This window comes from Pongo abelii, chromosome 2 (genome assembly GCF_028885655.2).
Source record: "Pongo abelii isolate AG06213 chromosome 2, NHGRI_mPonAbe1-v2.0_pri, whole genome shotgun sequence".
Taxonomy (NCBI): domain Eukaryota; kingdom Metazoa; phylum Chordata; class Mammalia; order Primates; family Hominidae; genus Pongo; species Pongo abelii.
The window spans coordinates 113985937-114012102 of NC_085928.1; the positions used below are offsets into that span (position 1 = coordinate 113985937).

The 26166-nt window shown below is 43.2% G+C and overlaps 1 protein-coding gene and 1 non-coding gene across 4 annotated transcripts; one reads left to right on the forward strand and one right to left on the reverse strand.

Annotated features, from left to right (window-relative positions):
• Positions 1-1015: 1015 nt before the first annotated feature.
• ZNF620 (zinc finger protein 620) lies at positions 1016-17260 on the reverse strand. Of its 3 annotated transcripts, none has more exons than XM_024244042.3 (5): positions 13920-14003; positions 13669-13741; positions 8193-8319; positions 7269-7382; positions 1016-3926 (listed from the first exon to the last, which is right to left on the reverse strand). In XM_024244042.3, the coding sequence occupies exons 2-5, from the start codon at positions 13690-13692 to the stop codon at positions 2923-2925; spliced, it is 1269 nt and encodes a 422-aa protein (XP_024099810.3). In that variant the 5' UTR covers positions 13693-13741; positions 13920-14003; the 3' UTR covers positions 1016-2922.
• Positions 17261-20800: 3540 nt separating this feature from the next.
• LOC112132785 (U5 spliceosomal RNA) lies at positions 20801-20912 on the forward strand. Its single transcript, XR_002914507.1, has one exon. It is a non-coding gene; the product is annotated as a U5 spliceosomal RNA (small nuclear RNA).
• The last annotated feature ends 5254 nt before the right edge of the window (positions 20913-26166 follow it).

Here is a 26166-nt window from a genome sequence, read left to right on the forward strand (position 1 = left end):
GTGAGAATGAAAAGGCAAACCACAGGCTAGAAGAAAATATTTAAAAATCACATATCTGAAAAAGACTTGTATCCACAATAAATAATGACCTCTCGAAGATTAATAAAACAAAAACAACACAATAAAAACATGGGCAAAAAATATGAGCAGACACTTCATCAAATAAGTTATATGGAACACAAATAAGCACAATAGTCATTAGAGAAATGCAAATTAAAACCACAATGGGATAGCATTAAACAATTAGAATAGCTAAAATTTTAAAAACTGACATCAAGTGTAGGCATAGATGTATTGGAAGTACAACTGTCATACAATGCAAGTGGAAATGTACAATGGCACAACCTCTTTCGTAAAACAGTTTTGAAGATTCTCAAAAAGTTAAATAGGGTATGGTGGTGCATACCTGTAGTCCCAGCTACTAAGAGTAGGACAGAGGGACTGAGGCAGGAGGATACCTTGAGCCCAGGAGTTTGAGTCCAGCCTGAACAACAAAGCAAGAACTGCCCCCCACCAACCTCTAAAAAATAAAAATCTAATAAAAATTTAAAACGTTTAATCTATACCAATCTACCTAATGACCTAGCCATTCCACTCCTGGTATCAAGATAAATGAAAGCATATATTCTTACAAAGATGTGGACACAAATGTTCATAGCAGCTTTATTTGTAATAGCCAAAAACTGAAAACAATCCAAATGGCCATCAACAGATCAATGAATAAACAAATTATGGCATATCCATACAGTGGAATACTACTCAGCAATAAAAAGGAATGAACTATTGATATATATGCAACAACATGGGTGAATCTCAAAGTAATTATGCTGAGTGAAAGACACCAGACCAAAAAATAAAGGAAAATTAATCCAAGTGACAGAAAGCAAAGCAGTGGTTGCCTGTGAAGGGCCAAGAGGAAGGGATTATGGAGGGGTACAAGCAAAGTTTTGGGGTGGTGGCTGATTATTATCTTGAACTCTGATAATTGTTTCACTAGTATATTGATAAGTCAAAACTTACCAATAGGATTATAATAATAGGTAATAATTTTTTTTTTTTTTTTTTTGAGATGGAGTCTCAATCTGTTGCCCAGGCTGGAGTGCAATGGCATGATCTTGGCTCACTGCAACCTCTGCCTCCCCGGGCTCCTGCCTCAGCCTCCCAAGTAGCTGGGACTACAGGCGCATGTCACCACGCCCAGCTAATTTTTTGTACTTTTAGTAGAGACAGGGTTTCGGCGTGTTAGCCAGGATGGTCTTGATCTCCTGACCTCATGATCCGCCCACCTCAGCCTCCCAAAGTGCTGGGATTACAGGCGTGAGCCACTGCGCCCGGCCAATAATAGGTAATACTTTTATTATATGTAGTCACTGTTTGAAACACTTCTACAAGTATTAATGCATTTAATCCCCAACACAAACCTATGAGGTAGATTAACCGTCATCCTCATTTTACAGATAAGGAAACTAGTGCAGTTTTTGTAACTTAACCAAGGACAAACACGTGGGCTCAAACCAAAGTCTGCCTGGCTCTGTATTATTAATCACTACTCTCTGCTTCCTGCAATGGGCAAAATCAAGCTGGCTGCCAGAGGGGATGCTAAAACCTAACACATTTACATCTTCCCTCATTTCCACAGATAACAGCAATAATGGTAGGTTCTTCCATGATCATAAAAAATAACTAGATGGAATTGCAAGAAAATGCTGCCTGCTTTGAGGTCACTTGAAACAGCAATAAGAATAAATTTAAGACAAATGGTGCCTTGCACCTGACTCAAAGACTATATACATCCTGACTTTTGCAAAGGCACAGACTACAACTGTCTAGTGAAGACAAACTGAAGAATAAGTAGGGTAGGTGGACACTGAACCTGAGATAAGTCTCTGGAAGTTTGCACCCTACTAGAAATGTCTTCCAAGATGCATTTGGCTCCACATGGACAGGGCCCGTTTTTGAATTTAGGAGACTTCTGACATACGGACTGCAATAGGGAATCCATATATCTGTCTTTTTATTTACTGGTTTACTCCTTGTGTAGTGTTGCACATATGAGAAAGGATGCATGGGAGATAAAGATTTCAGATTTAAAGGGTCTGAAATGCGTTTATTCTATACTTATACTTTGGAGTATAGAATTGCAGGGGAAAACATTTTCCATGAGAAGTCTGAAGGCATACACATTGTCATCTGACTTTGAAGGTTGCTGTTGAAAAATCTAATGCCATTTTCATTTTTTATTGTTTTTGAGACAAAGTCTCACTCTGTCGCCCAGGCTGGAGTGCAGTGGTGTGATCTCGGCTCACTGCAACCTCTGCCTCAGGGATTCAAGTGATTCTCCTGCCTCAGCCTCTCTAGTAGCTGGGATTACAGGCATGCACCAGCATGCCTGGCTAATTTTTGTATTTTTTTTTTTTCAGGAGAGACAGGGTTTCACCATATTGGGCAGGCTGGTCTCGAACTCCTGACCTCATGATCCACCCGCCTCGGCCTCCGAAAGTGCTGCGATTACAGGCACGAGCCACTGCGCCTGGCCCCACTTTCATTTCTGATCTTTTGTTTTCTCTCTCTAGAAACTTTTTAGGGTCTCATTTTTAATCCATGATCCTCTTATTCAAACTTGGTGTTTTCATAATTCACAGCAATTTTCCTTAATGTAGGTTTCCCTTGAATCCATCCTGCTGAGCACCCAGCATATCCTTTAACTTACATTTCCTTTTGTTTCTAAGTTTGTTTGTTTGTTTTTTGGTCTTCTCTAACCATGAAGAGACTTCATGTTGGGGAAACAGGTTCAAAAAACTTAAGGAAGATTTCATGATGAAAGCCAAGTGTCTACCCAGGAAGGACAGCGAGGACACTGATAAAAAGCATGAAAATAAAGAGAAAAAAGGAGAGGCACAGTGGGCCTAACTATGGATAGCCCTATGCTTGGACAGGTGTCTTCTGAGTGTGTAGTTTCTGATGCAGAATGAATCTTCCACACCAGCTGAAGGTTTTACCACACACTTTACACTCATAAGGTTTCTCGCCAGTGTGAACTCGCTGGTGCTGAATCAGGGTTATTTTCTGATTGAATGCCTTCCCACACTCCTTACATTCAAAGGGCTTCTCCCCAGTGTGAATTCGCTGATGCTGAGTCAAGGCTGTGTTGGAGCTTAATCGTTTTCCACACTCTTTACATTCATAAGGTTTCTCCCCAGTGTGCATTCGCTGATGGACAGTGAAACTTGAGCTACAACTGAAAGTTTTCCAACATTCGTTACATTCATAGAGCTTCTCCCCAGTGTGGAACCTCTGGTGCTGGAGGAAGACAGAGCTGCTACTGAAGGCCTTCCCGCACTCCTTACATTCATAGGGCTTTTCTCCAGTGTGGATTCTCTGATGCTGAATCAAGGCTGTGTCTGAACTTAAACCTTTTCCACATTCTTTACATTTAAATGGTTTCTTTCCAGTGTGAATTATCTGATGCCGAATAAGTAATGAGTTATATCTGAAGTCTTTTCCACATTCTTTGCATTCAAAAGACTTTTCACCAGTGTGACATTTCTGATGTCGGTGGAAGTCTGCCATTCGAATGAAATATCTGCCACATTGTCCACATTCATAAGATATCTGACCACTAGGATTTGTCTGATTTGTAGTGAGCTGTGTGCTGACACTAATATTTTTTCCTAATTTCTCAAACTTCTCTCCATTCTTGACTGCATAGGCCTCATGGTGCCTGGCTGAGGTATCTGTGAAATGTCTCCTCTTTGACTTTGTCTTAATTATCCAATGACCTTGGGGCTGCTCTAGGCTGCTCCCAAAGTCAAGGTGCTGGGAAACATTCCCTGGCAGCTCCCCCACCATCAGTCTGAAGGACTCTGTTTCTTTGAACACATGATCCTTTGGAGTTAATCCTTCCTTCTCAGTTCTGGCCTCATCCCCTATCACAAAAAGAAAATACAAGTGTCAGTCCCTGATATCACACACACACACACACACACACACACACACACACACACAATATCTGTGCTGAAGAAGAAACAGAATCAAGTGGTTCTAATTTGCCCTGAGTATATGGATATTTTCTAATATGCTCACAAGATGGCTGCCTAAGATCACCACACAACAGAGCCCTGCAAGGGACATGAAAACTCTATGAGAGGGGAAGCAAGCAAGGACAGGAGGCATTCCCATAAACAGTGTGAAAATCAGAAAACTGCAAAGACTGTTAATTAGGGCAGAAAGACTAAGAGAAAAATGAATGAGGTGGATAAAGACGCAAACATAGAAAAGTAACAAATGGAAATCCATAAGTGAGAGGAAGACTCCCGAGATTAGAGAAGGGGCAGGCTGAGCAGCTCAAGTACTACAACAGGTCCCACAGGCTGAGATTCCTTAAGAGATGCTTGTTAAAAGACATCATGCATGTCATAACCTTGAAAAGAGAGCTGATCTCTACCATCAAGCTGGCTTTAGTAAAGCAGCAGGCTCCCATGCAGTGGTTGAGGACGCCATGCATGGCAACCACCACAGCATCCAGGATAAAGGAAGGTTTGGAGGCTTGCCTTTAAAACCAAAAAGCACTGGAAATGTGAAGAACTCTTCCAAGAGTGAATGTAAGTCCCAAAGAGGGCCTGGTAACAATGCTTGCCATTTTTCCTAAAAGGTCTCATAGGTTGTGCATTTGTTTAATACAACAGTTTGAAAAGTGAACTACTAAACTCACATGATAATAAGGGAAAACCAAAGAGAAATATTCCCTCCACTATCAAAACCTTTTGCAGACTAAATAAAATCTTCAGCCTGCATGCATTCACAAAAAATTGTTCAGAAAATATTTTTACTCAGATGACGTAGGGTCCTGAGGTCACATCCAGAAAGGTACAACTTAAACTCAAGACTTGGGAGTGGATCAGTAATGGGCATTCTCTGCAGAAGAGCACAGAAAATTTTCACAAGCAGAGAAGGGGTGAAGCAGAATAAGAAAGATTAAAAAATATACTATGTTTTATGTATGTATGTATGTATGTATGTATGTATTTTTGAGATAGAGTCTCGCTGTGTCACCCAGGCTGGAGTGTGGTGGTGCAATCTTGGCTCACTGCAACCTCCACCTCCTGGGTTCAAGCGATTCTCATGCTTCAGCCTCCCCAGTAGCTGGTACTACAGGTGCACACCACCATACCCGGCTAATTTTTGATGTTTTTGGGTTTTTTTTGAGACAGAGTCTCGCTCTGTCACTCAGGCTGGTGTAGGGTCCAGCCCTACTGGGCCTGTGGGTTTTTCTCCTCATGTGCAGAGACGAGAGATTTTAGAAATAAAGACACAAGACAAAGAGATAGAAGAAAAGACAGCTGGGCCCGGGGAACCACCACCACCAAGATGCGGAGACTGGTAGTGGCCCCGAATGCCTGGCTGTGCTGTTGTTGATTGTGTACAAGGCAAAGGGGCAGGGTATGGAGTGAGAGTCATCTCCAATGATAGGTAAGGTCACACGAGTCACGTGTCCACCAGACAGGGGGCCCTTCCCTATTTGGTAGCCGAGGTGGAGAGAGAGAGAGGGGACAGCTTACGTCATTATTTCTTCTAGAAGGCAGAGCCAGGTGTACAGGGCAGAACATGAAAGTGGACCAGGAGTGTGACCACTGAAGCACAGCATCACAGGGAGATGGTTAGGCCTCTGGATGGCTGCGGGTGGGCCTGACTGATGTCAGGCCTTCCACAAGAGGTGGTGGAGCAGTCTTCTCTAACTCCCCCAGGGAAAGGGAGACTCCCTTTCCCGGTCTGCTAAGTAACGGGTGCCTTCCCAGGCACTGGCGCTACCGCTAGACCAAGGTATGCTAAATAACGGGTGCCCTCCCAGGCACTGGCATTACCACTAGACCAAGGAGCCCTCTAGTGGCCCTGTCCGGGCTTGACAGAGGACTCACACTCTTGTCTTCTGGTCACTTTTCACAGTGTCCCTTCAGCTCCTATCTCTGTATGGCCTGGTTTTTCCTAGGTTATAATTGTAGAACAGAGATTATTATAATACTGGAATAAAGAGTAATGCTACAAACTAATGATTAATAATATTAATATATAATCATATCTATAATCTATTTCTAGTATAATTATTCTTATTCTATATATTTTATTATACTGGAACAGTTTGTGCCCTCAGTCTCTTGCCTTGGCACCTGGGTGGCTTGCCACCCACAGGCTGGAGTACAACGGTGCAATCTCAGCTCACTGCGACCTCCACTCCCCAGATTCAACCGATTCTCCTGCCTCAGCCTCCTGAGTAGCTAGGATTACAGGCATGTGCTACCACGTCCATGCTAATATTTTGTATTTTTAGTAGCAATGGAGTTTCACCATGTTGGCCAGGCTGGTCTCGAACTCCTGACCTCAGGTAATCCACCCACCTTGGCCCCCCAAAGTGCTGGGATTACAGGCATGAACCACCACACCCGGCCATATATATATATATATATATTTTTTTTTTTTTTTTTTTAGTAGAGACGGGGTTTCGCCATGTTGGCCAAGCTGGTCTCGAACTCCTGGCCTCAACTGATCCATCTGCCTCGGCCTCCCAAAGTGCTGAGATTACAGGTATGAGCCACCATGCCCAGCCTATTTTTAATTCTTATATCAATAGCCATCGAAGTGAGGAAGTTATTCACCTTTAATTTACAATAAATTTTGCTTCAGAAATTTTTTTAAGTATCTGTGGGGGAAAGATGAAATAAGAATCAAAGGATATTGGTGACTGTTGAAGCTGGATGAAGGATACATGGAGTGCATTATGCTGGTGGTTGCATATATTTGAAAATTTGCATTATAAAAACAAACTTTTTATTATTTAAGTCAGTGCTTAAACAATATAGCCTATGATATGCAGATGGCCAGCCATGTTGCCAGAAGCCTATTTTCCTCCAAAGGTGGCTGACATCCTCATCTTTGCAAAAACAAACTGGCAGAAAAATAAAATGTTTTCATGTGACAGAGAAGAAATGAGCTGGTTTAAGTGCTGCCCAATCAGACAGTCTCCCTTGGCAGATTGTGAGGAGGAGAGGCAAAGACGAATATGCAAAGAAATCTTACAGTCATTCCTGTCTTAAAAGAGACTGGCCCTTCCCCAGTTGAGGTAGGCTACCACCATGAACTCAGAGAATCACATGTAATGATTCCACAGGAACAAAAACAGTCTCCCAAGAGAAGAAACACTTCTTGCACAATGAAATGTGAAAACAAGAAAGCAAGCCAATCCAAAAAGGCAGCTAGTGGGTTCTCATGCTCACCTGGACAGATACCTCTGAGAGCCTCCCTGCCCATAGGTTCCCAGGGATCGAGGCCCCATGGCAGTTCCCCTTGCTCCAGCTGGGAGACCAGAACAGGTGTGGTGAATGGAAATGCTGCCCAGGGAGAAAGAAACAGGAAAAGGTAAGGGGAATCAGGAACCAGGATCCTCTCGCAGCCCCCTTTATCTTTATCTGCTGAGCCAGGTAGTGAGAGACAAGGTGAGTCAGGGAGAAACTTAATCTATGCTGCTGGAGGACAGAAATTTTCCACAAAGTGGCACAGAGTCCCAGAATAATCCCACACTCACATAACGGAATCTCAAGTTTTCTTCAGAGAACTTGGAAGACACAAGGGGCTTTGCGGTGCTCCCAAGAGCTCCTTTCCCTCCCATGTTTTGGGTACAGCCCCTCCCAGGGTTGGAGGGACAGCTGATTTCAAAACCTGGGAACGCAGGGCTCTCTCCACCCAGAAACCTCCAGGCAGCTCAGCCTTCAGGGCAACAGAGTTATTAGAAACCCCCCAGAGTTCTCCGGCCAGGAGCAGTGGCTCACACATGTCTTCCCAGCACTTTGGGAGGCTGAGGCAGGAGGATCGCTTGAGGCCAGGAGTTTGAGACCAGCCTGGCCAACATGGAGAAACCCCATCTCTACTAAAAATACAATAATTAGCCGGGTGTGGTGGCACCCACCTGTAATCCCAGCTACTTGGGAGGCTGAGGCAGAAGACTCGCTTGAACCTGGGAGGTGGAGGTTGTAGTGAGCTGAGATTGCACCACTGCACTCCAGCCTGGGCGACAGAGTGAGACTCTTGTCTCAAAAAAAAAAAAAAAAAAAAGAAAAAAAAGAAACCCCACAAAGTTCTAAGGAATAAAGAAGCCAGGACGCTCAAAGGGCAGAGGCCAAAAACAAGAAGAAATGTCTTACCCAGGGAAGCCACATTTGCATAATTCTCCAGCATCACTTCCCTGTACAGGGCCCTCTGCACAGAGTCCAGGCTGGCCCATTCATTCTGGGTGAAGTACACAGCCACATCCTCAAAGGTCACTGGTTCCTAAAACAACAAGTTCCTGCTCAAACCCTGCGTGAGGGCAGAGGACCAGGCTAAGTAGTGGGGCAGAGATCTACTGGGTCTAGTGGTATTGCCAAGGACAGTTATCCGGCACTCCACCATGAGGCCAGCTCTCAGCCATCTTTGCCCGCACCAACAGGGGAGTCCAAGGGTAACTGCACCCCTTTGTGGTCATCCCCAGCAAACAGCTCTATTTTCATCTGCTGATCTCTGTTTGCCTCCACTGTGCCCTGCTCTGTGTGCCCATCTGTTCCTCTGGGCTCCTTTCCCCAGTGTGGGTTTTGTGTGCACATGCACAGGGGACATCTGTATAAACACGGTGAATAACACTTTTGTACTGATCTTCACTCTCTCCCTAACCCCACTAAAGTGATAGTAACATAATAGCCCAAGAGAAGAGTCAAAGCAGGCCGGGCACAGTGGCTCACGCCTGTAATCCTAGCACTTTGGGAGGCTGAGGCGGGCGGATGGCTTGAGATCAGCCTGGCGATGTGGCCAACAGGATGAAACCCCCTCTCTACAAAAAATACAAAAATTCGCCAAGTGTGGTGCTGCATGCCTGTAGTCCCAGCTACCTGGGAGGTTGAGATGGGAGGATCACCTGAGCTTGGGGAGGTTGAGGCTGCAGTGAGCTGTGTTTGCACCACTGTACGCCAGCCTGGGTGACAGAGTGAGACCCTGTCTCAAAAAAAAAAAAGAGAGAGAGAGAAGAATCAAAGCCAACTAGAGGTATAAACAGAATTTTAGAAGGCAGAAAGAGAATGAATGATAACTAGACTAGAAAAGCAGACAAAGATGAAACTCAACTTCTGGCAGAAGGGGAAGCAAACAAAAAGGGGCCCAATTCACACCACAGAACTAAGGATGAGCTAAGGATTTTGTAAATGTGCACTGTTGTTTATAACTTGGTAAAATATTCTATCTCCTTAAAAGCAACATAGAGAAGGAAGGACCAACAAAGTATTTAGGACAATGAATGAAAAATATCTACACATAGACATGTAACTGAGACATCTCAGAAAAATGAGAATACACAACAGATCCTACAGGCTTTCAGAGAAGGAAAAACAACACACAGGAAGACTGGGAAGTCGAGATGGCAACAGACTAAACAGCAAAAGTAAAAGGGTAGTGTTTTTGAAAATGTAGGCCAGGTGCGGTGGCTCACACCTGTAATCCCAGCCCCTTGGGAGGCCAAGGTGGGAAGATTGCTTCAGCTCAGAAGTTCGAGACCAGCCGGGCAACATGGTGAAACCCTGTCTCTACAAAATATGCAAAAATTAGCCGTGCAAGGTGGTGCTCCCAGCTGCTTGGGAGACTGAGGTGGGAGGATCACCTGAGCCTAGGGGAGGTTGAGGCTGCAGTGAGCCGTGATCGTGCTACTGTACTCTGGCATGGGTGACAGTGGGACTGTCTCAAAAAAAAAAAAAAATGCTAAGGGAAAACTTCCAGTTCTTATCTAGGTGGAATCAAGGGGGCTGGATTTCCCCTCCTGCCTGAAACAAAATAACCGGACAAATTATATAAAACAATAATTTTCTAAAGCAAGGAAATAGTACTGCAAATTTTTCAATATTTAAGCAAATGTCACTTTACATGTATCAATTAATTTTCTATTTTAGTAATTTAATAAATATTTCTTCATTCCTAGCTCCTATTCTGTTAAAGTGACAGTATTCTAAGAATCAACTGCATTACAAAGTCACTAGGTTTCTGAGTCACTTACAGCATCTTTATATCTTTTACAGCATAATTTTAGGATACTACCTTGTGGTATCAGCTAAACACTGAATTCGAAAAACAATAATTTTCAAGATATCATGCAAAAAACGACAACAATCCCTGAGAAACAGGAAAGAAAAGAAGTGAGCCCTATAATTCCCTAAGCTACTACCCTGAGGAATTTCCAGGCTGCAACACAGGAAGGGGGAACTGAGGCAGAACCTGACATATTTCTTTGTAGAGTCTGAAGAGACCAAGGCAGCTTGAGTTTATAGGACAGAATGCCAGAGAGGAGAGGGCTGCATAAAGATGGAATCTCAATTATAAGCAGAAGGTCCCTTTAGAGTATTCAACAAAATACAGATCAGTACATGGGTGTGGGAAAACTAACCAAGGCCAGAGAAAGGATCATTTGGAAAGACTGAAAAGAACAATGCCTGATATTTACACACCATTAATCCTATGGAAAATGGAAAAAAAAGAGCCAGGCACGGTGGCTCATGCATGTAATCCCAGCACTTTGAGAAGCTGAGGTGGGCTGATCACTTGAGGCCAAGAGTTCGAGACCAGCCTGGCCAACATGATGAAACTCCATCTCTACTAAAAATACAAAAAATGTGCCAGGCATGGTGGTGTGTGCCTATAATCCCAGCTACGTGGGAAGCTGGGGCACAAGAATCGCTTGAACCCAGGAAGCGGAAATTGCAATGAGCCGAGATCACACCATTGCACTCCAGCCTGGGTGACACAGTGACTCTGTCTCAAACAAAAGAAAAAAAAGAAAAGAAAGAAAATAGAAAAAGAGAATAAAAGGAAACAAAGAACAGATGGGACCATTAGAAAACAAGTAGAAAGATGATAGGCCCAAATCCAGCCATATCAATAATGGTATCAAATGTAAATAATCTAAACATCCAAAAAGGCAAACATTGTCATATTGGATTTTTAAACAAATAAGAACCTACTATCTGCCACCTTCAAGAAATGTACATTAAATATAAAGACAGGGATAAATTAAAAGCTAAAGAATAGAAAAAGATATACCATGACAACATTAGCCAAAGAAAACTGTAAGGCCAGGCATGGTGGCTCATGCCTGTAATCCCAGCACTTTGGGAGGTGGAGGCGGGAGGATGGCTTGCATCTAGGAATTTGAGACGAGACTGGGCAACCTTGTCTGTAGGAAAAAGAAGATAGCCAAGCACAGTGGTCTGTACCTGTAGTCTCAACTTGTCTCAACTCCTTGGGAGGATCACTTAGGCCTGGGAGGTGCAGGCTGCAGTGAGCTGTGATTGCACCACTGCACTCAGCCTGGGAGACAGAGTAAGATTGTCTCAAAAGAAAAAAAAAAAAAAAAAAAGCTGCAGTGGCTAAATTCATATAAGACAATGCAGATAGGTAGACAGTCCATATTCTGGGCCATAAAAGAAAGCTCAATAAAATCAAAATGATTCAAGTCATACAAAGTATGTTTTCTGACTGTAATGCAATTAATATCACAGAAAGACTCCTGGAAAATCCCCAAATATTTGTAAAGTCAGTAGCACACTTCCATAAGAGAATGTACAAAGTATTTTGAACGAATGAAAATGAAAACACCATGTACTAGAATTTGCGGGATAATGCTAAAGCGGTACTTGGGAGGAAATGTATAGCACTAAATGCCTATTTTACAAAACAAAAAAAAAGATCTCAAATCTGTGACTTCAGCTTCCCCCTTAAAACTAAAAAAAGAATAGCAAATTTAACACAAAATAAATATAAAAAAGACATTAAAGATCAAAGTGAAAACTAATGACATAAAACACAAAAGTAATGAAACCAGAAGCTAGTTCTTAAAGAAAAATGAATAAAATTCATAAACCTCTAGCCAGTGACCAGAAAAAAAGAAAGAATACACAAATCATTAATATTAGTAATAAAAGAAGTGACATCACTACAGATAATAAAAGATAAGGACATATTATGAACAACTTTATGTGAATAATTTCTACAACTTAGATAAAAATGGATAAGTTCCTTGAAAGGCACAAGTTACCAAAACTCATTTAAGCTGGGCATAGTGATGCATGCCTGTACTCCCAGGTACCTGGGAGGCTGAGTGGGGAGGATCGCTTGAGCCCAATTTGAGGTCAGCCTGGGTAACATAGAGAAAACCGTGTCAAAAAATAAAAATCAATCAATAAATAAAAAGAGACAGATAACCAGAGTAGCCCCTATATCTACCAAAGGACTCAAAACTGTACTTAAAAACCTTATCAGAAAGAAAACTCCATGCCTAGATAGCTTCACTGTTGAATTCTACCAAACATTTAAGGAAGAAATGCAGTCAACTCTACATAAATTCTTCCAAAACATTAAAGAGGAGGGAATATTTCTCATTCTATGGAACAAAGACATCACAAGAAAACTGCAAATCAATACCTCATAAACATAGATACAGAAATTCTAAATAAAATTTTAACAAATTAAATTCAATATATAGTACTAATAAAAGAATAATACACCATGACGAAGTCGGTTTTATCCCAATGCAGAGTTGGTTTAATATTTGAAAGAAAAATAATGTAATTCACCACATTAACAAAGAGAGGCTGGGCATGGTGGTTCATGCCTGTAATCCCAGCACTTTGGGAAGCCAAGGCGGGGGAATCACGAGGTCAAGGGATCGAGACCATCCTGGCCAACATGGTGAAACCTGGTCTCTACTAAAAATACAAAAATTAGCTGGGCGTGGTGGCGCGTGCTTTTAGTCCCAGCTACTCGGGAGGCTGAGGAAGGAGAATCGCTTGAACCCCGGAGATGGAGGGTGCAGTGAGCCAGGATCGTGCCACTGCACTCCAGCCTGTCGATAGCGCAAGACTCCATCTCAAAAAAAAAAAAAAAAAGAGAAAAATCATATGGTCATCTAAATAGACACAGAAAAAGCATTTGTCAAAATCCAACATCCATTCCTATAAAAACTCTCACCAAAGTAGTAATAGAAGAGAATGCCTGATAAAGGACATTTACAAAACAAAACAAAACAAAAAAGCAAGAAACCTACAGTGAACATCAGTCTTCAGTGTGAAAGATTGAATGCTTTCACCTTAAAAGCATAAATAAGACAAAGATATCTGCTCTCACCACTTCTGTTCAATATTGAAATAATGCTTCTAGCCAGGGCAGTAAGGCAAGACAAAGTAAAATAAAAGGCATCCAGACTGGAAAGAAAGGAGTAAAACTATCTTTACTTATAGATGACCTATGTAGAAAATACAATGGAATCTACAAAACAGTTACTAGAATTGCTATACTGAAGAAATAAATACTTCTCCAAGCCTGCGGACTAGGGTGAAAGGGGTCTTTATTGGATGTAACAATGCAGATTTCCACATTTCATAATTTTTATTTTTAAGCTGGCTTCAACTGCCAAATCCCAACCAATCCTCCCACACTCACTAGTTTTCTAGTCTTAATTTGGGCATTCTCACCTCTCCATCCCTCTCATAGTGACAGATGCACAATGGAAGCCACTGGCCTACACAACTCAAGATCTGAATGCAGAAGTGACACCTGCTCTCTCCTGACATCAGCAGGGTGGGAGGGAGGGAGAGGATGCTCACTCACCTGGCGCCAAGCGGTCTGGAACATGGCTGGCGTCCCAGCTTCACACACTGCCTCGGGGTTCGGAGAAGTGAAACTGAAGAGAAAATAAAGAAGCACCGGTGAGATTGATGCTACCTCGCACCCCGCAAATGCCCTCTGTGCGACTTGGGCCCCTCTCCGTTCCGCCAACCCCTCACCCCACAAAGCAAAGGGGTTGGAAAACCAGGCAGAACAAGCCCCAGGGAAACCAATCAGTTACCCGGACCGCGAACCTCTTCTGCTCCCACCGCGAATCCCGCGCGGCGCAGGCGCAGATAAAGCGTGGAAATTCCACCTGCCGCCGACACTGGGGAAAGCTTGAGACCCTCCGCCGGAAGTGCGTTTTCCATGCCCCTCCTCTCTAGGAACCTGGGAAGTTGCCAGTCTCTGTGGTTTCCTACCCCAGCCGCCAGCGCCAGTGTCCTTACTACCGGAGACAACACGGGCCCGAGCGGGCGACCCCAGGCGGGGGTCCTGCAGCGCCCACACCTGGTAGCTCCTTCGGGGCATGACGTCTGGCCAGCTCACAGAATGGTTACTACCCTGGGTATTATTCGTGCTTATCTGGCATTTGCCACTCTGGGTGTCCTTCCAGATAATGAAGGGACCATCGCGCCCTTCACATGCGCCAAAGCTATCAGGATTGTGTGGGTGCGCTGCAGTGGGAAAAGTGGGTGTGGGGAAAGTCGGACCCATCACTCAGAAGGCCGAATGTGTATGGACTACGTAGGTCCAGAAACCCAGCTGCACCGCTTACTGGTTGTGTGACCTGCAGCAAGTTTCTTTGCCCCGGTTTCCTTGTCTATTAAATGGGTATTACGATGGTGGTACCAACCTCTTGAGGCTGTTCACGGTTAATTCATTAAATTAGTTAATTGATAGGCAAATTATTTACAGTTGTGCCTGGCACATAGTATGTGCCCGTGAGTTTGTATTGTTTTGCTTTCCAATTGTGTTTTTTGAAGACAAAAAATAGGTGCTGCTGGGACTCCAATATGTGGCGTGCTTTAGGGAAATAGCTTTTTTTTTTTTAAAGACAATTTTCGAAGTTTAGCGAAAGGGCTACTAACATTTGGCTTAGAGCCCTTTCCTGCCCTGTACTGGGATGTGTGTCCCGGCCCAGCCTGGAGACAGATTTTAGTTATTCCTTCCACAGGAATTAGATTTATCCACCACCTCCAAAACAAGTCCTGCCATGGAGAGTATATTATGTATCTACTGCTGGATAATAAACTACTCTAATACTTTGTGGCTAAAAACAATAAACATTGTTATCTTTGACAGTTTCTGTGGACCCAGAATTCAAGAGCAGCTTGGCTGGGTGGTACTGGTTGAGGGTCTCTGCTGAGGTTGCAGTCAGGTGTCATGTGGGGCTGAAGTCATCTGAAGCTTGACTGAATTTGGAGGATCCACCTCCAAGGTGGTTTACTCACATGGCTGTCAAGTGGGTGCTGGTTGTTGGCAGGAAGCCTCAGTTCCTTCCCATGTGAGGGTTTTCACAACATGGCATGTAGCTTTCTCCCAAAGTGAGCAATCCAAGAGGCCAAGGCCAAAGCTTTTATGACCTAGTTTTGGAAATCATGCACCATGATTTCCTCAATACATTCTCCTCAGATTAGTCATGATCCAGTGTGGGATGAGATACACAAGGGTTTGAACGCCAGGATATGAGAATCATTGGGAGCCACTGTGGGGCCACCTAGCACAGAGATTTTAACTGTCACAGAAACAGTTCATTTTATAAAACCTATAGTATTTTTACTTTAAAGTTTATGCACAGCAATTGTTTTAGATAATTAGATTTCCAGAAACAATGGCATGACAAGGACATACATGTGCATACTGTCCCTTCACTAAACCTATTAAAATGAACATTTACCATGAATGAACATGCATATGTGGGTGCACATAAATATACATACATATACACCACAAATTCTAAACAGTATTAGCCAGTGGAAAAAAACATGATAAATTGGACTTAATCAAAGTTAAATCTTCGCTTTTCAGAAGATACTTTTAGAGAATGAAAAGACAAGCCACAGACTGGGAGAAAATATTGAAAATATTTTATAAAAGACTTGTTTCCAAAATATATAAAGGACTCTCAAAACTCACTCATAAGAAAATAAACCAATTTTTAAAAATAGGCAAAAGATTTGAACAGATACTTCACCAAAGAAGATATATGGAAAGCAATTAAATATTTGAAAAGATGCTCAACATTGTTAGTCATTAGAGAAATGCAAATTAAAACCGCAATGAAACAGTATTACACACTTATTAGAAAAGCTAAAAGTAGAGACAACATCAAGTGTAGGCAAAGATGTATCAGAAGTGGAACCCATACAATACTGATGGAAATGAACAATGGCACAGTCTCTTTGGAAAAACTTTGAAGATTCTTTAAAAATTAAATATACACCTACGTTATTATCTAGCCATTTCACTCTTGTTATTTACCCAAGAGAAATGAAAACATATGTCCTTACATTACAAAGACTTGCATACAAATTTTCATAACAGCTTTACTTATAATAGCCAAAAACTGGAAACAATTCAAATGGCCATCATTTGAGTTAAATTGTGGCATATCCATACAGTGGAATACTACTCAGTAATAACAAGGAATGAACTACTGATATATATGCAACAACATGGGTGAATCTCAAAATAATTCTGTGGTGTGAAAGACATCACACCAAAAAAAATAATATGGCAAAACTTATCAAATTTTACACTTTATGCATGGCTTATTGTATGTCAGTGATACCTCAATTTAAAAAATATATACATACTAGAAAGACAACATAATCTTAAAATGGGTTGTGTCCTTAAATCTAACCCTAGTTCTAATCCTGATACGACAAGCTTGAAGGAAAAAGCCATTCATCGGGGAGGAGAATCTGCAGGCTGAAAGTGCTCTCTAAATTCTAGGAAATTTTAATGGGGAAAAACCAGCAACAAGACATATCCTAGTGAAATTACAAAAATTTAAGATTTAAAGTTCTGCAAATTTCCAGACTGAAAAGGAAGCAAAATCAGGCTGCCTCAGACTTCTTCTTGGCAACATTAGATGCCAAGACACACACATGGAGCAGGGTCTGGAGTAATGCTTCTCAAACCTTAGTGTGTCCACAAAGTCACCTGGTAGCATTGTCAAAGAGTAGAGTTTGATTCAGTGAGCTTGTAGTTCTGATAAATCTCCCAGGTGATGCCAATGCTGCTGGTCTTCAGGTGACAATTTGAGTAGCAAAGGTCTACAAAAGTGGTTATTTGGCTGGGCGCGGTGGCTAACACCTGTAATCCCAGTACTCTGGGAGGCTGAGGCAGGTGGATCACCTGAGGTCAGGAGTTTGAGACCAGCCTAGCCAATATAGTGAAACCCTGTCTCTACTAAAAATACAAAAAAGAATTTAGCTGGGCATGGTGGCACATGCCTGTGATCCCAGCTACTCAGGAGGGTGAGGCAGGAGAATTGCTTGAACTTGGGAGGTGGAAGTTGCAGTGAGCCAAGATCACGCCACTGCACTCCAGCCTGGGTGACAGAGCAAGACTCCATCTCCAAAAAAAAAAAAAAGGTGGTTCTTTGTAGAATCACCTTATAATTACCTAGGGAGTTAAAAAAAAAAAATACTGATACCTGGGACCTACTCCCAGAGATTCTGAAATAATTGGTCTAGGATTCAGCCTAGGCATTGGTATTAAAAAACAAAAACAAAAACACAACACCCCAAGTGGTTCTAATGGGCAGTTGGGTTAAGAGCCTCTGGTATGGAGTGTTGAGGGAAATGAACTTAGTCTAAGAAGTATATGCTCAACATGGTACGGTCTTTCTAGAGTACCTATCAGTATACAACAGCCCCTTGACTGCCTCCTCACCAACAGCAGTGAGTCCCAGATAGCTGTGTAAATACTGTGTAATTCTGCTCCCCCACCCATAGTTGAATTAATCAAGAATGAATATATGATCTGAGTGGGGCCAAACCACACTCTCTCCCTGTAATTAGGAGTTGAGATAACGAACAGTCATTCCTTAGCAGGGTCTAACTGTGGACAGCCCTACTCTTGAACAAGTGTCTTTTTTTTTCTTTTTGAGACAGAGTCTTGCTGTGTCACCCAGGGTGGAGTGCAATGGTGCGATCTTGGCTCACTGCAACCTCCACCTTTGGGATCAAGTGATTCTCCTGCCTCAGCCTCCCAAGTAGCTGGGATTACAGGCACCCACCACCACACCTGGCTAATTTTTGTATTTTTAGGAGAGAGGGGGTTTCATCATGTTGGCCAGGTTGGTCTTGAACTCCAGGTGTGAGCCACTGTGCCTGGCCTTGAACAAGTGTCTTCTGAATGTTTAGTTTCTGGTACAGAATGAATCAGAATTCAAGGCAATCTTGGAGCTTAAGTTTTTTTCCACACTCCATCCATTTATACAGCTGCCATCACTGTGGAGTTTTCTGATGTTAAAGAAGGTGGGTGTTCTGGCCAGGCAGGTGTTTCATGCCTGTAATCCCAGCACTTTGGGAGGCAGAGACGGGCCAATCACTTGAAGCCAGGAGATCGAGACTGGCCTGGCCAACATGGCGAAACCCTGTCTCTATTAAAAATACAAAAATTAGGCTGGGCGCGGTAGCTCACGCCTGTAATCCCAGCACTTTGGGAGGCCAAGGCGGGTGGATCACAAGGTCAGGAGTTTGAGACCAGCCTGGCCAATATGGTGAAACCCCGTCTCTACTAAAAATATAAAAATTAGCTGGGCATGCTGGCAGGCACCTAGAGTCCCAGCTACTCGGGAGGCTGAGGTAGGAGAATCGCTTGAACCTTGGAGGTGGAGGTTGCAGTGAGCTGAGCTCGTGCCATTGCACTACAGCCTGGGCGACAGAGTGAGACTCTGTCACAAAAAAAAAAAAAAAAATACAAAAATTAGCCAGGTGTGGTGTGGTGATGCACACCTGTAATCCCAGCTACTCAGGAAGCTGAGGCAGGAGAATTGCTTGAACCCGGGAAGCAGAGGTTGCAGTGAGCCAAGATTGTACTACTACACTTCAGCCTGGGTGACAGCATGAGACACCATCTCAAAAAAAAAAAAAAAAAAAAGAAGGTGGGTGTTCTGATTAAAAGCTTGTCCACTCCCTACATGGTGTACGGTTTCTCCCCATGTGGATTTTCTGGTGCTGTGAAAGCTCTGACCTATATTTAAAGGCCTTTCTACATTCTTTACAATTGTATGATCTCTTCCCAGGGTAAATTCTCTGATGTTGGTGAAAGACTGACCTTAGTTTGAAAGATCAGCTTCACTCACCACATTCATTAGATCTGTTCTATATGAACTCTCAGATTTGTAACAAGGTGCATGCTGTCACTAATGATTTTACCTAATTTCTTACACTTCTCTTCTGAACAGTGGAGGGACCTATATTGCCTGACTGATACATCTATGAAACCTCTCTTCTTTGTCTTTTTCTTCCTTGTGCAATGACCCTGCTGCCACTCTAAGCTGCCCTAATGGTCAGAGTGCTAGACTGCATCCCTTGCTGATGTCAGTCCTTGGGGTTCTATTTCTTCACAAGTTGGCAACTGTGGATTAGTCCCTTAATGACAATTCTGGTCTTATCTGGTGACATAACAAAAAGAAAAGACAAGGCCAGACATGGTGGCTTGCACCTGTAATCCCAGTACTTTGGGAGGCCGAGGCAGGCAGATCACTTGAGGTCAGCAGTTTGAGACCAGCCTGGCCAACATGGCAAAACCCCATCTCTACTAAAATACAAAAACTAGCTGGGCATGGAGGCGTGTGCCTGTGGTTTCAGATACTTGGGAGGCTGAGGCACAAGAATCGCTTGAACCCAGGAGGCAGAGATTGCAGCGAGCCAAGATTGTACCATTGCACTCCAGCCAGGGTGACAGCAAGACTCAGAAAGAAAGAAAGAGGGAGGGAGGGAGAGAGGGAGGAAGGAAGGAAGGAAAAGGAAAGGAAGGAGGGAAGGAAGCGTCAAATTTCAATCATTAGCTGGGCTAGAGGAGAAAGTCAATCAAGTGTTACTAGGTTACTTTCTGAGTACATGGTTTCTTCCCAACAGACTAAAATGGCTGCATAAGGGCCAGAGGAAACAAGGACAGAGACCTAATGGGATCCCACAGAAAACTGAAGATGCTGGTAATTAACGGGATGGGTCAAAAGAGGAGCTATTTTGTTTCCAGAAGCAGAGCGACAAGAATTAAAGAGTGTAGAGGGAGATGAACAGGTCCCTTCCAGATGGGAAGGAGGTTAGAGAAAAGAGTGAGGTGGAAGAGGGAGAAGCAGCAGCAAGAGCATGGGAAGAAGAAACAGGATGTGCCTGGGTCTGGAGGAGAGGGCTAGGTGAGCAGCTGCAGCACCACACCAGATCCAGCAGGTTGAGAAGCACAGACCAGGAACCAAGGGTTCCAACACCCAACCAACGACTCTTACTTCCAGAAAATTCTATGTTCAAATATTACCCATGAAATATTCTGTGATAAGAGAGAAAATCTTCATCAGAAAGTTGGCTGATACCGAAAGCAGATAAGAAAGCTACTGGCTGCATAAGGAATATTCTTAGTTAATCTACAATTTTAGAAGGCTATTCTTTTCATTAATGAAGGCCATTAGTGGACTAATCAGATGGCCTATAGCTGCAGCAAAGAGGATTCACAAGTAGATGCAGAAGGACTGTTGGGAAGTTTTCTTACCGAAATAGCCTTAAGTCCTAGGGCAGGGTCATTACTGGGAATGGAGTGCTTCAAGGTAATGGTGGGGCTGGATTGAAAGGCACTATGCTATAAAAGGATTCTGTATAGCTTGACTTGAAATTGGAACAGGCTGAAAATAAGAAGAAAAGCCAAAATATATGTTTCTGGATTTTTTTTTATCTTGTTCAATTAATTTATTTCAAATGAAGAAAGCCAGTTTCTATCCAGTTACAATCATGAATTCCTCAGAGTTTATTTTTAGGTCAATATTTAGAAACAGCATTACATTTTCTCACAGAAACAATGAACAATAATGATTATGTTTGCTTCCAGGCTAGCTCACAGAAGCCTATATTCCTCTAATTGTAATGAAAACACATCTTTGTATTGAAAATAGTAGAAAATTATACTCTGGTTTCTCTTCAGATCATATAAATCTTTCACCTTTTACTAAAGATTTCCATGCAGAGGAACAACTCTGAGTCTTAAGATACCATCTCATGCCAGTTAGAATGGCGATCATTAAAAGTCAGGAAACAACAGATGCTGGAGAGGTTGTGGAAAAATAGGAATGCTTTACACGGTTGGTGGGAGTGTAAATTAGTTCAACCATTGTGGAAGACAGTGTGGTGATTCCTCAAGGATCTAGAACTAGAAATACCATTTGACCCAGCAATCCCATTACTGGGCATATACCCAAAGTATTATAAATCATTCTACAATAAAAACACCTGCACACGTATGTTTATGGCAGCACTGTTCACAACAGCAAAGACTTGGCACCAACCCAAATGTCCATCAATGATAGACTGGATTAAGAAAATGTGGCACATATACACCATGGAATACTATGTAGCCATAAAAAAGGATGAGTTCACGTCCTTTACAGGGACATGGATGAAGCTGGAAACCATCATTCTCAGCAAACTATCACAAGATCAGAAAACCAAACACTGCCTGTTCTCACTCATAAGTGAGAGTTGAACAATGAGAACACATGGACACAGGGAGAGGAACATCACACACCAGGGCCTGCGGGGGGTGGGGGGCTAGGGGAGGGATAACATTAGGAGAAATACCTAATGTAGACGACGGGTTGATGGGTGCAACAAACCATCATGGCACGCGTATACCTACGTAACAAAACTGTACGTTCTGCACATGTAACCCAGAACTTAAAATATAATTTAAAAAATAGTAGAAAGTTTAATTCTCCCATTAAGTAGAAAAAGGCGTGTAGGGGGTGCTCTGTAATACTTGTCTGTGTAAGAGTGACCACTTTCATCCTTCATAGCAGCCATATAAAAGAAGAAAAACCTTTTGCATGACAAATTATTAAAACAAAGGACTGGTCATGGTGGTTCATGCCTATAATCCCAGTGCTTTGCAAGGCAGAGGCTGGAGGATCACTTGAGGTAAGGAGTTTGAGACCAGCCTGGCCAACATCACAAGACCCTATCTCTTTTTATTTTATTTTATTTTTATTTTTATTTTTTATTTTGAGACAAAGTCTCACTCTGTCACCCAGGCTGGAGTGCAGTGGCACAATCTCGGCTAACTGCAACCTCCGCCTCCCGGGTTCAAGCAATTCTCCTGCCTTAGCACCCCCTAGTAGCTGGGATTACAGGTGCCTGCCACCACGCCTGGCTAATTTTTGTACTTTTAGTAGAGACTGGGTTTCACCATGTTGGCCAGGCTGGTCTTAAACTCCTGACCTCAAGTGCTGCGCCCACCTCAGCCTCCCCAAGTGCTGGGACTACAAGCATGAGCCACTGTGCCTGGTGACCCTATCTCTTAAAACAAGCAAACAGACAAAAACAACAACAAACAAAGAGGAAAAGCAGGAAGGGAAGCTCACAGGTTCTCTCACTCCCCAAAACAGACACCTCTCAGGGCCTCTCTGCCAAGCAGCACCCAGGGATCTGGGCCCCATGGTATTCTCCTTGCTCCAGCAGAGATATCAGAACTTGCTTTGGGAATAAAATGTTTCTCAAGGAGAAAAAAAAGGAAGAGGAAAATGTGGGGAGTCAACCAGAGTTGATATCTGGAACTCTTTTCAGCCCATCTTCTGCCTTTAGCAAGTAGAGGAAGAACTGGAACACCCAGAACAAGTGAGGCGGGATCTCAGGGAAAGTGGAGCACTCTACAAAAGGAGCCCAACTGTCTTACTCAGGAAGGAGCATAACACATGTGGCCCTGTGAGAGTGTGGGCTGAAATAGTGGTAGTATCCCACCCACATGGTAGGAGTCTTAAGATCTCAAGAAAACAGGGATGGTGTAGGGACAGAGGGCTCAATTAGGGCACCTAAAAAATTTTCATTTCCCATTTTGCCCAAAGCAGAGCCTCTACTAGGGAACTGGGGACATCTGTTTCAATACTACAGAGAACCTAGGGCTCTCCCTGGCCAGCAGTCCCTGAGGCGTGTGAGCTGGGAAACTCAGCTCATGGAATTCTGAAAATGAGCTTATGAAAGATACCTCAGCCTATAAGAGGAAAGAAGCCAGGAAGCTCCAAAGTACAAAGGCTGAGTCCTAGAGAGGGCCTCATCCAGAGAAGCAACAGGACTATATCTCCCATACCATCTCTGTACAGGGTCTTCTGAGCAGGCATCAGCCTGGCCCATTGTTTGTAGGTGAAATAGAAAGTTGTATCCTTGATGGTCACTAGTTCCTGAAACAAAAGATTCCTACTCAAGCCCTGGGTGGGGAACGCGGGAAGGAGGCAGATGCGCTGTAGATAATTAGATGGCTAGATGAAGACCAACATAGAAAATCAATAGTATACCCCAAAATTCAGTTGCAAGATGGACAAGACCTATAGCACACACATGCACATGTGCACGCATGCACGCACACACACACACCCCTTCACTGAAAAACATAAAAGAAGAACTGAATAAATGACGAGAGAGAACATGTTCATAAGTGGAAAGCATTATTTTCCTAAAACTGTCATTTCTCATTTAATCTATAAGTCACTGCAATCCCAAAGGAAATAATTTTTTATTCTAAAGTTCTAAAGAATCTGGATTATGAAGCTTATACAGAGGGACAGATGAAAAGACTAGTAAGAATATTTTTGGGGGAAAAAGGAAATTTGCTGTACCCATATATCAATCCATACTATAACATTACAGTTATCATTTCCTGGCTGTCAGGAGATCAAGACCACCCTGGCTAACACAGTGAAACCCTGTCTCTACTAAAAAATACAAAAAAAGTAGCCGGGTGTGGTGGCAGGTGCCTGTAGTCCCAGCTACTCGGGAGGCTGAGGCAGGAGAATGGTGTGAATCCGGGAGGCAGAGCTTGCAGTGAGCTGAGATCATGCCACTGCACTCTAGCCTGGGGAACAGAGCGAGACTCCGTCTCAAAACAAAAACAAACAAACAAACAAAAAAATTAGCCAAGCATGGTGGTGCATGCCTGTAGTCCCAGCTACTTGGGGGACTGAGGCAGGAGGATCGCTTGAGCCCAGGAGGTTGAGGTAGCTGCAGTGAGCCAAGATCTCCCCACTCCACTCCAGCCTGGGTGACAAAGTGAGACCCTGTCAAGGAAAAAAAAAAAAAAAGAGGAGAAGAGGATTTGGCCTCCAAGGCATGGCATCATATAGGGAAATATTAATAGCTGTTTGTATCTCTTTATAAGCCCTCACCATTCCTAGGACCTTGTCCAGGGGGACTGGACTGGTAAAGATGAATCTAACCATCTCCAGTCTGTGCTCCATCACCATTCCCTCTAAAGTCCTTGTTAACACGGCAACCTTTGACATACTGAGTGTTACCCTCCCCCAAGGGGAAGCCTACAAACTAGAGAAGTAGCCCAATTTCATACTCTCAAGTGCAGAGATGTATTAGCCAAGCTTATTATAATTTGGACTGAACTGTAAGAGGCAGGGTTCTTCCCCCACAGCTTGTTAACTGCTGTTAAGATATAAAGAACAGGCCGGGCGCGGTGGCTCATGCCTGTAATCCTAACACTTTGGGAGGCTGAGGTGGGGGGATCACGAGGTCAGGAGTTCGAGACCAGCCTGGCCAAATTGGCGAAACCTCGTCTCTACTAAAAATACAAAAATTAGCTGGGCGTGGTGGCACATGCGTGTAATCCCAGCTATTCGGGAGGCTAAGGAAGGAGAATCACTTGAACCCAGGGGGTGGAGGCTGCAGTGAGCCGAGATCATACCACTGTACTCTGGCTATGGGAGCAAGGCCCCCTCTTGGGGAAAAAAAAAAAAAAAAGATACAGAGAACGGGGAGTTTATGGAATGAGATGTGTCTGAAGGTGCTACTAAGAAATCTCAGCTTGGGAAGATGATGGCTAGGGGCAGGGGCATTCAAGGAGAGGCAGGAAATACCCTACCAGAGACCTATTCTGGTAGAATAGGAGATTCCAGAGACTTATTAGGAGGAATGGCAGTAGTGACAGAATTAAAGGAGAAATCATGCAGCCACACAGTTGTTGTTACCACCAAGACAGCTTCCATATTGGAGTGGATATGAAAATACAAAAAAAAAAAAAAAAGAAGGAGAGGAGTGGGGAGGGGAGGGATAACCAGAACTGAATCAAATGGAGAGCTATAGCCAGAGAGCCAGCCTTGCTACTGTTGAGTTGCTTGCACACATATATCCCAAACAGAAAGACCCAACTCACTCAGCTATGGCCAGAGGTGGCTGTTTACCCCAAAGACAGAGCCCCAAGGAAATCAGAGGAGACTATATCCCCATTTCCCTAACCCCAACAGCTCTTCCACCCACTGGCCAGTCACAAACTATCATCAGAGGAAGATTTGAATGCAGTCTGAGAGATCACTGAGAGCCAAAAAACGTTAATAGAGTATAACCAACACCAAGGCAGAATGAATTGTCAAAGATAAATTTATGAAAGCTTCCAGGCAGAAGAGAAAAAAAAAATCCTGAAGCTTCTCTCAACTCAGTTATCTCAGTTGTCAGGAGACATGGAGCAATAGAAATGAGGGAAAAGATTGTGATCTAATTAGCAACAGGCACCTTTTGGGTGTCTGATCAGCCCAGTTAACCACCCCCTCCCAAAGGATGGGGCCCTGGAAGCTTCATTTACATTACATGACCCAGCCCCCCGGGCCATAGGAGCAGACCAGAAGTGAACACCCAACCCAAACAGCAAATCCGATTCTCTCTCCCAAGAATTAGCAATTAAGTCTGAGAGATTCTAACTGAATTTGGGCTGGTCTCTGAAATGGAGTTGTAAACTTGGGACCTCTGGCAATTTCTGCCCTATGCCTAGGATCAGAGAAAGCAGGAAAGCAAAGAGCAAAAAAGGGATCAGAAGTGAGGAAAGAGCTGAGATTGAACCTGAGTGTGCTGCCTGTTGTTCCTGATTGCTTGGATTTTCCACGCTCCAGAACTTCTAGTTGCATTCTTGCCTTTGGGTGCCAGGGTACATGCAGAAATCCTCATAATAAATTAAGTGTATTTAAGTTAATTCAAGTAGGTTTCTGCTATTTTTAAACAGAATCCTAAATAGCACACTTAGCTAAGTCACTGTTAAAGGCAAAAGTCTGAAAACAACACAACTTAGTTAATAGCCATCCATCTATGTCTTTCCTGAAGAAAGTGGACATTCCTTATGCAAATCTTGAACTAGCAAGTAGAGGGGAGTATGAACTGTTTTTGCTCAAATTCTCACATAAATATTTGGGTTTCTTCCCACACTGACAACCAATTCTTCAGCTCTCTGGACACCAGCTAGGTGTCTAACAATTCAACTCTGGCACTAACTACCCAGAGTTAGCATCAA